This window comes from Panicum virgatum, chromosome 1N (assembly GCF_016808335.1).
Source record: "Panicum virgatum strain AP13 chromosome 1N, P.virgatum_v5, whole genome shotgun sequence".
Lineage (NCBI taxonomy): Eukaryota > Viridiplantae > Streptophyta > Magnoliopsida > Poales > Poaceae > Panicum > Panicum virgatum.
The window spans coordinates 61,151,291-61,163,291 of record NC_053145.1 but is presented as its reverse complement, the minus strand read 5'-3'; the positions used below and the strand labels follow the sequence as shown (position 1 = coordinate 61,163,291).

General features: G+C 50.7%; 1 protein-coding gene across 1 annotated transcript; it reads right to left on the bottom strand.

The window, feature by feature from the left end:
• Positions 1-3,280: 3,280 nt before the first annotated feature.
• Positions 3,281-7,373, bottom strand: LOC120657233 (aquaporin NIP2-1-like). Its single transcript, XM_039935515.1, has 5 exons — positions 7,080-7,373; positions 6,728-6,952; positions 4,643-4,837; positions 4,488-4,549; positions 3,281-3,958 (listed from the first exon to the last, which is right to left on the bottom strand). The coding sequence occupies exons 1-5, from the start codon at positions 7,224-7,226 to the stop codon at positions 3,691-3,693; spliced, it is 897 nt and encodes a 298-aa protein (XP_039791449.1). The 5' UTR covers positions 7,227-7,373; the 3' UTR covers positions 3,281-3,690.
• Between the last annotated feature and the right edge of the window lie 4,628 nt (positions 7,374-12,001).

Below are 12,001 nucleotides of genomic sequence, written 5' to 3'. Positions count from 1 at the left end.
AACTTGATCATCACCTGGTCTTTCGAAATAAAAAAAACAAACTTGATCATCACCTAGACCTAAGCTACTTCCTTGGACCAGGGAACCAAATTTGTACTGTGCAAAAAGTTTGAAATCCAAAAAGATAATGACAAAAGGCGATTGTCACACCCTGAAATTTTTGGATTTCAGGATGTGATTAAAATTAAAAATAAATAAAAAATTTTCTCATAGTTTTAAAATTTTGCAACATTTTCTTTTGTTCACAGGGAATTTAGTAAAAATAAATAAAGTTTGATTGGATTTAAAAAAAATAAAATAAAATGAAATTGGTTGCGTGTTGCACTCATGCTACCCTTGCATTGTTTTAATGTTGTGGTTCAATTTGAATTTGAATTCTTCAAATTTGAATTCAAATTGAATTTGTTTGAATCTCTTGCAAAAAAAAAGAAAAAAAAAACCTCTTTCAGCCTAAAACTCCAAGCCGGCCCAGCATTTTTTTTTCCTCCCCGGCGGCCCGCCCGTTTCCCTCTCCCGCAGCCCGCTTCGCTTTCCTCGCGGCCCAGCACCTCCCCCGCGCGCGGCCCATCTCCTCGTCTAGGCCCAACCCGACGCCGCCCCCTCCCGCAGCCCACCGACAGGCGGGGCCCTCCTGTCGGGGCCGTCCTCCTCGCGCCCGACCGGGACTCTTGCAGAGTCCGGCTGCGCCCCGCCTCGCCGGCCTGCCCTTGGCCCGCACGCCAAGGCGGTCTGCTCCGCCCCTATATAAGCGCCGCACCGCCCCCTGGGAACCTTTTCCTATCCGCGCCGCCGCCCTTTGCCCCAAACCCTAGCCCGCGTCGCCATTGGAGCCGCCGATCTCTGGCTCGACGCCGACCCGCCGCTCCGCCTCCTATCCTCGACAAGTTCACCGCCCAGGAGCTCCGCGAGGTAGAGAGAACGCTCGCCGACCCCTTCTCTCCCTCCCTCTCACTCTGCTCCGCTCGGATTTTGCTCGCCGGAGCTTTGCTCCGCCCCGCCGCCGTTGCGCGCGCGCTCCGCCGCCTCTGCGCGTCGCGCAGATCCCGCCATCGGGTTCGCGACATCGCGCGCTCGCTCTCCGTCCCAAAACCCGAGTTAAACGAGCCCGGATGGCCGTTTTGGCCTGCGCCGGCGACCCCGCCGCCGCCTAGCTCGCCGCCGGCCGCGCCCAGCGCCGCTCGCCCCGCCCCGAGCCACTACCGAGCCAGCGCCGAGCCGTCAGCTGCTCCCCTGTGTCTGGAGCCGCGCAATCGAGCCGAGCCGTCTCCCTCCAGCTGAGTCTAGCCGCCTTCCACCGTTGGATCGAGATCCAACGGATCCGATCCACCAGAACCAAGCCAGATCTGAGCCGTCCTTGGCCTTTTGCAAAAGAGTCCCTCAGTTTCCACAAAATAAACCCGCAGTCCATCAGTGTTCAAAAATAATTACGTATAGGTCCTTCCTTTTACGTTTTAAACCCTGAGTTTATCTAAAATCTAACCCGCCGTCCGTGAATCGTGTTTTTGCAATCTAACCCCTACATATAAGGTTTAATTATGTTTAGGCCCCTGGTTTCTTTAGAGCTAGCCCCTGGAAGTTCAAAACTCTCACAAATAAGCCCCTAGAACCTTGTTTTAGCCATATCTTTCACGTTTAAACTCCGTTTTCATCGATTCTTGCGCTCACGTGATCCTTGTAACGTGTGCAATAGCTTTATGACCTTGTTATCCTCTATGAGCACGGTTTTCTGTGTCTTGCAAATCTTTTCTATTAGTCCTTAACCTTTTAGTTAATCACGACTAGATCCCTGAAGCATTGTTTATCCCATAGAATCACCATTTTAGTTCCATTTTCTGTGTTTCTTGCGCTCTCGTAACCTTAGCAGCAAGCCCTATCCGTTCGTACGCTCTCTTAAAGCTTTTCTTTTGTTTGGTGTATTGTTCTTAGATGTATCTTCTTGTTTGCTTTGTATGTTTGCTCGATGATTGTTCCGAGTAGAAGGATCATTGTTCGAAGATTGAAGATCAAGTTTTCTATGCGAGCCAGAGCTGAAGAGCAATAAGAGTAGCTTTTCGTTGGAGAAAGGCAAGTGACCCTAACCATCTTTCTGTCTATGCTTATTTACAAGAGTATTATGATGATTTAATTGGAACATGGAGAACCACCCAAGAAAACAGTACAACCACAATACTATATGGCTCTGGTCTTGGCTAATTAATTAGAGACTCTAGCTTGTGACAATCTTACCGAAAGGGCAAGAGGGGATGCATCGACGGGGTATAGCTCGGTCCTCTTGGGGCAATTGGTATTGTTTTATGGTCCTTTGGTAAGGTACCACCTCATTAGGACAGTGTTATGACCGCTTTGACTTGAATCCTTAGCGGATTGTCATAGGTTAGGGAATCTTTGTAAAGGCCTCGTAGCGTCCCTATGCAATCACACCTCGGAAGTGTGGTATTGTGCCTAGCTAGCACATTGCGTGGTTGGGTTCAAAGTTCTTCGGAACTTTTACGCGAATTGTGGTGAAAGTGTACAACCTCTGCAGAGTTAAAACTAACCGGTTAGCCGTGCTCACGGTCAGGAGCGGCTTGGACCCTCACATGATTAATAAACTTAAAGATGGATTTAAATCATTTTCTGGTTATTTCTTGTGGCCTTGCTGAGTACCAACCATAAGTGTACTCACCCTTACTTACTGCTGCTCAGAAGGAGAAAGTTATGGTGGAGTCTATTGAAGATGTTGCTGAGTTCTAGGCGTACGCAACCCCCAGTCGATTGCCTGTGAAGTTTGGAGTCTTCGTTTCCAGGATAAGCTGTATAACTCTGATAGTCTTTTATTTGTTTTAGTTCTCTTTTCGTGATACTGTTACTGATTATTTACTTATGATGTCTCTATATGTATGAAACTTGATCCTGGCATACATATAGCTATGCATTCGGTTTTCTTCTTAAAACCGGGTGTGACAGCAATCAAGTCATAAAGCATAGTATATGCCTAATCTTTCTGTTACGGATATGGTAGTATATATATAGGAATGAGCATGTACTTTTAACCAGCTTGGACTAGATAACAACATGACGAGATAGCACCAAGTGTTTCAATTGGTGCCGGCTTGTTGAAGCCTTGAACCGAATCATCATCGGCATGGAGAGAAAGCTACACCTGAGGACAGCCCGTCAAGAAGTAGAACACGATCTATATAAGCATATGGTTCATTTAATCATTTCATCTATTTGGATGATTGGTGAAATGTTCTTTCACTCATTGACAATGCATGCAATGCAAGCAACAAAGAAACTAAAGAAGGGGCAGAAGAGACGACTGTTTATACAGGCACCACCAAACTTTTGGAACAAGCACACTTTTGCATTGGCACGCGCACAGTGTTCGTCCCAACATTAAGCTCCAGCTCCTTGGCACATTATCAGAGCGAGCCATCTGCTACCGTGGCACGCACTCGCGCCAGTGCATACGCATGCGTGCATCGATCAATCGGTACTACCACAACAGAGGCGAGGACGAGAGAGAGAGAGAGAGAGAGAGAGAGAGAGAGAGAGAGAGAGAGAGAGAGAGAGAGAGAGAGAGAGAGAGAGATTACAGCTACTATATATCCTAGTACTGATACAGCGTAGGTAGAAGCAAGGTAGAGTGATCGATCTCAAGGCTTCGCCGGACGCGTCGTCTAGCTGCTGCCGCTGCTGCTAGAGCGGTCAGACCTGGATGTGGTCGAGCTCGTCGTCGTCCGCCGCGACGGACTGGCTCTGCAGGCGGCGGAGCTTGAAGGAGGAGAGCTTCTGCGATGCGTCCTTGCCGCTGGCGCTGGGCGCGTCCTCGAAGCGGATGTAAGTGTAGGTCCAGGCCCCGGAGAGCGTGCCGAGGACGGGGCCCAGGAAGTAGATCCAGAGGCCGGTGTAGAGGTTGCTCGCCAGCGCCGGCCCCAGCGTCCTCGCCGGGTTCATCGATCCGCCCGACACCGCCCTGCAATCACCACTCGGGGTTTCGCTCGCGTCTCAGAGTCCATTATCCAGTTCGTTCATCCGTTCGATCTACTACTCATTGTTCATGCTTGGTACCTACTACTAGACTTGCTTGCTACCACAGCGATCTACTGTTGCTGTGTGCCTGTGTCAGTACAGTGCGTGACATGTGCTGGTGTTGTGCTCGGTCGATGTGATCGTTGAGGAGCCGGCCGGCACACACGACAGGACAGGATAGGACAGGGTCAAATTTGCAAGGAACGAGCGGGTACGGTCAGGGCTGGCGTGCTTAGCTAGTGCAACCTCTGGTCTACTACTCATTGTTGAATTAAAGAATCGTCATTATACGCCTCCTAATCCATGTCTTTGAATTTGCTGTTGTTTACTAGCTACTAGCAAGAGGCATGTTGTAGTAGTTTAGTGATGAGGTTGACGTAGACCTCTCAGCTATTTTCAACGCTGAATTAAACGAATTGTTTGTTAGCTTAATTTCTAAGCGCGCGTAGTATGTACGTGTATTATTTGTTTACCCTGCGAAGATGGACGTAATGCAAACCGCGGAACCAACCGCCAACCCGGCCAACTCACCCACCTGCATCCACAACAGCACAAGAAGAGATTATTAATAACCATTCGACGACGGCGAAACCAAAGTGCAGCCTATCCGGCGAGGAGCACTTCTTACCGCTCTCGTGTCCGTGGCGACGGCGAGGGTGACGAACATCATGTTGAAGGTCACGATGACCTCGATGACGAGCGCGTGCCAGTGCGGCCCCGTCGGCGTGGTGGTGCCGAGCACCGTGATGGGGTGCAGCACCGCCTTGAGCACGAACGACGCGCAGATGGCGCCGGTGAACTGCGCCGCCCAGTAGAAGGGGACCTGCCATCACGCCAATGCAAACACGTCGTCAGCAAGAGAGGAAAAACAGCATCGCGTCCCAAAAATTCCTTTCCCAAAAGATATGCATAATCACTGGACCCTCCCCTGGGCTGGCTCTGGCTGGACGTGCCCCGGAGCAGCAAGCAGCAGGTTGCGCTGCACCGCGCGTGATCTCCCACCGGCGGCCACGGTGCGCTCGCTCTCGGCACATCGAATCGGTCCGGGTCAGCCTCGCCCCGTCACCCGTCGCCGTGAATTCGGCAGCAGGCAACTGGGCCAGCCAGCTGCCGGATCGGAATAGGGTGCCCGAACCGAACCAGAGGCCGGCCGCGCTGCCGTCTCCGGCTGCAGATCGATCGATCCCCCCAGGCGCGGGCGGGGAGAATATGTGCGCACATGCCTCGGCTCGTCGTGCGCGCCGCGGCCACGGCACCTTTCACCTGCGCCGCACGCGTGGCGACTGGCGACCTGGCCGGCCGGCCCCCCGACCCAACGCCCAAACTCCAGCCGCGCGCGGGGGCGGCCAAAAAGGCCCGGAGCACTTGTCTCCGGGCGTGGGAACGCGGAGATCGCGCCCCGAGAGCGACGCGGCCGACGCCGAGCCGGCCGGTTCGGTTCGTGCCCTGTGGATGGCGATGCGGGTGCTTTCCGGCCACCCATTAGCCCGAGTACTACTACCCGTCCCAAACTGTCACGGACTCACAGCAGTAACTCAACTGGCATGTCCTTGTCCGTCAGGAACATAGAACGAACGCTCGATCATTGGCCTGCCTGCAGTTTCGTGCTTGGCTTCTTCGTTTGATGTCAGCTGGGACCTCGTCGTCTAAGTCTTCACATGCTGTGCAGCCCCAACGTATCGTATTGCCTGCCTACACTCTATAATTTAGAACTCTGCATTATTTGTGCGCTGCTAATTGTGCTTGGCTCTTCAGGTTTCAGCTAGGCAATCAAATGGGCCGGCGAAAGGGACGTGTGAGGGAGAACACAGGCTAGGGTCGCTGCTGCGAGATTCTTGATTCCTCGTGGGCATTATTTGGCTTATGAACATGAAAGAGATGCGATCGGCTGGTCTGGGGCAGCAAGTTACATGGGCATATACGGACCCGTGGCTTTTTTTTTTGGGGGGTTTTGACTTTCTTTTAGCTCGGAACACAAGATCGATAAGCTGAAGAATTTTGGCATCTATGCAATTAAACATAACTGAATAATTCGGGCCCATGACCACATCTTGATAAGTATGTGCGACTCAAGCTAAGCCATGTGTTTATGCCGTGATTTCAGTTGCTCAGTTTTAAAAAATGGCCTTATTAGAATATATTTAGCTATGACAAAAGAACCAGCTGACAGAGAACCGGTTATCCATGTACGAACTTTTGGTCAGAATTCAGCCTATTTAATTTTGTGCTGGAGTACGTGTTCCTATTTAACTTATTTTTTTTCTGGAATACGCAGGAGAGCTGCATATCTTTGTATTAATAGGTAGGAAAAGATATGTTTTACAACGCGCAATGCCAAGACATGCGCAGCAACAAATACGCAGCCGCTATTACAGAAATAGATTGAAACTTATGTATATTCTAGCTATTGGCATTCAAGCTTGCCAGCATCTATATTCTTCTGTGACATGTACTATAGAATAGATTGAAATGTTCAGTTTATGAATTTAAATAGCATCGAAATATGAATGTCAAAAGAAGAAGAGTTCAACAAAGCGAAATGAAATGATCGAACTGCGGGTGTGTTATTAGTTATGCCACTGAAGATTTGTATGTCAACTCTCAAGTGCCTGTCTCGTCTGAATGAATCGTGTGGCCAGCTGTGGCTGCTTACTTCGATGCAAGAAGTATGTATATATGCAGCTGTAACTGTTGGCGCTGCAGGCATGCGTACCTGGATCCATGGGAAATGGCGGAACACGGCGAACGCGAGGGTGACGGCGGGGTTCATGTGCGCGCCGGAGATGTGGCCGACGGCGTAGATCATCACCGTGACGATGAGCCCGCCGGCGACCGACTGCCCCAGCTGCGATATGCGGTGCAGGTCGCTGCCGCTGATCGCTGACGCCCCGCACGTCACGAACACCAGCAGGAACGTGGCCACCACCTCCGAGACGACCTGCACGCGTTCCAGGAGCAGCGCCATGGCGGCAGCACGTACGCACGCACGCATCAGCCCGCAGCTCTCTCACAGCCATGGGCAGAACAAGAACAGAATCGACCAGACGATGCAGCAGCTCTCGTACCTTCTTGAGGAGGTGGGGAGGGAAGATGTCCACCAGCGATCGGTCGCTGTAGTACATGGGGGGCATGGTGGAGTTCTGCGGCGTGGCGATGTCATGGATCTCGTTGTTGAAGTTGGCCCTGGAGTTGGATCTCGAGTTGGTCGACATTTCCGACGACCGAGCTACGGGCGTGCGGCGTAAGCACACGTGAGTTCCTACTCGGAAGAGCAGGAGGAGGCAGCTCTCTTGTTTGCTTGCTCTCGAAGGCAGTGAGCAGGAGGTATTTATAGGGAGAGCCAAGTCTCTACCGAGTGAGCTAGAGATGGCAGGTACCCGCTGCCTTTTTATTAGGCCTACTTGTCGGATCACCAGAGGGCGCGCGCAGTGCTGTACGTTTATTAGTTCCCCAATCAGTCAAGGATCAACGGATCATCGCCCCTCAAATAATTTCCCCCCACTGCGTTTCCGCTAGTTTAATCTCTTTCGACCACGTTGTCGGATGGGCATTGGTCGAGATGTATGAACTCGCATGTTTTTTTTTATCTGAATCTTACTAAGGACAGAAACTCGCGTCACCCCCGTGATTGCAAATAAAAGAAACGATGCTAAACCTGTCCGCAGGTAAAATAATTGCCCTTCTAAATTCGCAAGTGTGTACTATGCTGCAGGATAAAGCGCGACGTCGAGATCATGACGCTCGCTGGTTTGGAGGGTGACGAACAAATTCTAAAATAGGGGAGGTGCAGGGCGCTCCGATCCGTCGCAAGGGAGAAACGCTAGTGTAGCTGGGTAGGGTCGGATATTTTGGCGCCGGCGTCCTCACGCCGGGCTTTGTATAAGCTGACATCTCGCATATTCTGCTCGCTCGTCCGGTACCGCACGCAGCGTGTGAGCGAGGCAGCGCAGGACAAACCGTACCAAAAGCTACCACCATTGGTCGTCGTCGCTGTCATGGCGCTGCCGCCATTGCCACACCGACGATGGAGCTGCAGCAAGTGAGCAGGTTTTAAATTGCGGGGAGCGCCAGCTCGGCGGGCCTGCCCAGCGACTGAATTCAAATGATGAGCAGTTGCAGATTTGCTAAGAGCGCATTACAATATGGGGTTATCCTAACCACTCTGCGCTTCAGCACGCGTATTGCTCCGGTGAGCAGCTCTGCAGATGCGCCGAGTGAGCTCAGGCCCGGCGAATGCTTGCAGCTTGCTAATAGGATGGTCCCTGTCAGAAACTGAACTGCCACTGATTTCAAAAAAGAAAAGAACAACCTGCCACTTTTGAAAATATCATGTTCGTTACTTCAGCAATTCCCGGGCCGACGTACTCCCAGCTGATATTTCTCTTCTCTCATTCAGTTTGCAAGTAGTCTTTCGGGTGTCCCAGTACGCACCCACATGTGCTGATGTACAATACTGTGTCTTCAGGTTCAGGCTTCAGAGTTCAGAACAGAACTCTCTAGTTCACAGTCTGAATTTTTCATCATCTTGAATTCTTGATCTTCAATCAACATAGCAAATTTGAGCAATGCAACAAAAATACAAATCGACGTACCAAGCACAAGGTCATCATTTCTAACAGTTGTTTTGTCAGATACTAATGTCAGTACAGATACAGCAACATAGCTGTAACCGGAAAAACCCATGGAACTTAGTTTCAGGATTTCGGAACCTGGCATTTTCAGGCCTAATTTGTTGTGGGTAGGCCTACATGGACCACCACATGATGTGTCAACAGTGTGCCACTACCCTAGGTGGCCAATTGCAATTGCAAAGCTCCTTGATGGGGGGAAGTAGAGGGTAGGCACCTGCACTCCGGCATTGGATTGTGATGTCTCGCAAGGCGCAAGGTCGTCCATGGCCGTGGCACTGCGCTGTGCTTTCTAAAAGGAGACGGCTTTTGTGATCACTACAACTCGTTGCAAGGCAGCCACTCAACTCGGGAAAATCCGAAGCCTCTAGAGCCACGGCAGCCTGTCTTTGCAGGCCGACCACCCACTTACCGAATATCTCAATCAGGAAGGAGGTTGCAGAGTACAGAGATACTGTATTTCTGGAACTTGTGAGCATGTGCAGCGAGACTGCACAAAGACAATGCACACAGGAAACACTTTCAGGTATCCATACACGTTTAGAATGAGCATGCGTGTGCATACGTCCTTGATTCGTTACAGGTGAAACAGACGGCTTCGCTGAACTTGAATCTAACAATGCGTTAGCATGAAGCTGCAAGGCCCACAAGAGGAAATACCAAACCATGCTTCTTCGCCCCCTGTCGACAGAAACCGAACCATGATAGCGGACGATAGATCGATCAGATCAGTCGCAGATGCATCCAGACACACACTAGCATTATTGATATCTCCGCTGATCGTCGCTTTGCTTTGCTTTGTCTGCACTGCACTGCACAGGCATCAGAGATTCAGAAATCGTCACTCCTGTGCATTCGTGCTCCTGTAACCAGTCGATCTGCAGCCATCCATGTCAGCCCAAATTTTAGAACCAAATCCAGTTCAAGTTCCAAACTGTACTGCTCTTAGCTCGAGCTCCAACCTGACCACGAAACCTGTGTCATTTGTCACGGCGTGCCATCCAGTATCTGCTTTGGTCACAGTAGTGTCCTGCACTCTGCCACTCTGGTCATCAGTTCCTCACCTGATGTCTTATTCTGAAGAAGCATCATTAGCTTCAGAATCACCATCCATGATTTTACCTGCTTTTCCCAGGTCCAAGGTAGGTTCTTGCAGCTGTACTGGCTAACACCTGACCCTAGAATTTGGATCCCAACATACAAGAACCATACCCGTCTACCTGTTAAATCACCCAAAATCATGTTGTTATTAAGCGTCTTAGCAGTTAGCACACTATTCCAGTGTTCAGACTTCAGACACACAGGGTCACTCTTCTAGGGCAATCCACCATTCTGGTAGCACAGCAAGGAAATCACCATAACTATTTTTCTGGAATATTCACTGTGTTCGTTTAGCTGTGGCTGGTAGCTAGTGTTGATTTGTTATGAGAGAAAAATACTGCTGGCTAGCTGGTGGCTGGTGGCTGGTGGCTAGTGCTAATTTGGTGCGAGAGAAAAGCACTGCTGGTTGATTGCCAGCTAGGAGATGAAATCTAGCGTTCACTTGAGAAGAAGAGGCGGCACTCTCTACTAATCCAGCAAGCGAGTGATCAGTCCCATCACCGAGCCTGTTAGAATCCTCCTGGATTAGATTAGAGCAGTAGAAGCATTGGTACATGTTGGCCACTGCACGCCCGTGCCGTCGCCATAGCCGTGTAGGCGTATATGATTCGGTGCACCGCGAGAGGGTATGACTTATGAGCAATGTCGACATGAGAGAGAGGTTGACATGTGATGGGTAGTGGAGGCCTGATTGCCGAGAACCTGGCTGGTTTTTGACCTAAACTCTAGCCTGTCTTTCAGGCTGTGAATGCGTCAGTTGATCGGCGGCTGCACCGAATTACGGGTGGAAAGGATGAGTCTTCGCGGCCGGCTGGGACTGGAGGGGGAGGGGGCACCTGAAAGCCGGAGAACCTGCCTGATCCTGACTCCGTTCTTGCGCAGGGACGGGCCACACTGATTGCTTCATCATTCCGGCCAATGATTTCTCTGGAGCTAGCTTCCATCCTTGTGGCTAGTGATGAGAAGTGAAGACTGAAAATATTGTCAAGAAATGCGTGCCTTTTGTGATAGGAACGCAGAGGAGACTTCGCCTAATTCTGAAGTCCGAACCCTTTTTTCGCTCTGCCTGCAGCTTGTTCCCTGTGAATGCATTGTTCTACAATCATATCAGTCCTTCCTCGTAAAGCCCCTATGGTCAGTTACAGATCAATTGCATCACGCATTTTGTTGTGTATCTGAACCCTGATGATCCAACCAAGCTTCGTTCAGTTAGTAGTACGGGATTCGTGCTTCCATGCAACTCTACATGATATGCTATTTTTTTGAAAGACTGATAAATTATTCACGATGGCATCACGCTTGCGTGTAGCTATTATCCAATCAAGAGCAGCCACAAGCCGCTCTAGGTCGCTGGTGAGCATGACAGGAAGCCATCTTGTAATACGAACCTGTCAGTTGACTAAACCGGCTCTTGTTTTTCGGCCTCGATTCCAGAGGGAATCGACATTTACACGAGAGGGAAACCTTCACAAGTCACCAATCCCGTCAGTTCGAGCCGACGGGATCGGCGATTAATCTGGCGACAGCGCTGTTTTTTCCTCTGTCGGGAGGAGGCGCCAAGTGGATCAAGTGGTCGCCTGCTGGACACAACCGTGGCCATTGCCATTTCTGATTTCTCTATTCCTCGCGTTCGGCTGAGAGTGATAACGCACGCACAGCTGCAGCCTGCAGGGTGGTTTAGGAACGCGAATCGCGTGATTAGGAAAGGAGAGCGGGCGCACGCTGGCAGAGAGAGGGTGGTTAACTGGTTAACGGAAGCTTTGTGGACAATTAGCGGAGGACAGGTCGATGAGCTCGGATCATACGGAATGGCGTCACCGATGGATGTGTGGGACGCTGCGTTTGACTAGCTACAGGTTGAGGAATGGCGTTTGCTTGATTTGATCCGGCGGTGAGTGAGCATTTCTGAACTGTAGCCACAGTGTGGTAGGGTTACTGTGCAGCTCTGAAGCTAGCGATCGCAGTAGATTCATGTTCATCCGTGCAGTATTTCTTCTTTTTCGTCGCGTGCGGTGGTCAGATTTCTCGTGATGTGTCAAGTTTGGCCGTTACCCCTTCCCATTGGCCTGAACATGGAGTCAACATGCCTGAACAAACGACTAGACAGCATGGGTTTTCTTTTTTGTGTTTGTTTTTGTTGCCTGTTGACACTGTCTTGCGAGGAAGAAGATTGGTGTCACGCGCGGTGCGACGGCCACATCGGATGCGTGACGTGTGTGTCCAGCGGGGCATTGTGGGCCCAGTGTGTGCGTTGGCCT

Coding starts and splice junctions, on each gene's coding strand:
- LOC120657233 (XM_039935515.1), bottom strand. CDS start 7,226: ATGTCGACCAACTCGAGATCCAACTCCAGGGCCAACTTCAACAACGAG. Junction 6,953..7,079: donor CTCCCCACCTCCTCAAGAAG/GTACGAGAGCTG, acceptor GAACGCGTGCAG/GTCGTCTCGGAGGTGGTGGC. Junction 3,959..4,487: donor ATTACGTCCATCTTCGCAGG/GTAAACAAATAA, acceptor TGGTGATTGCAG/GGCGGTGTCGGGCGGATCGA.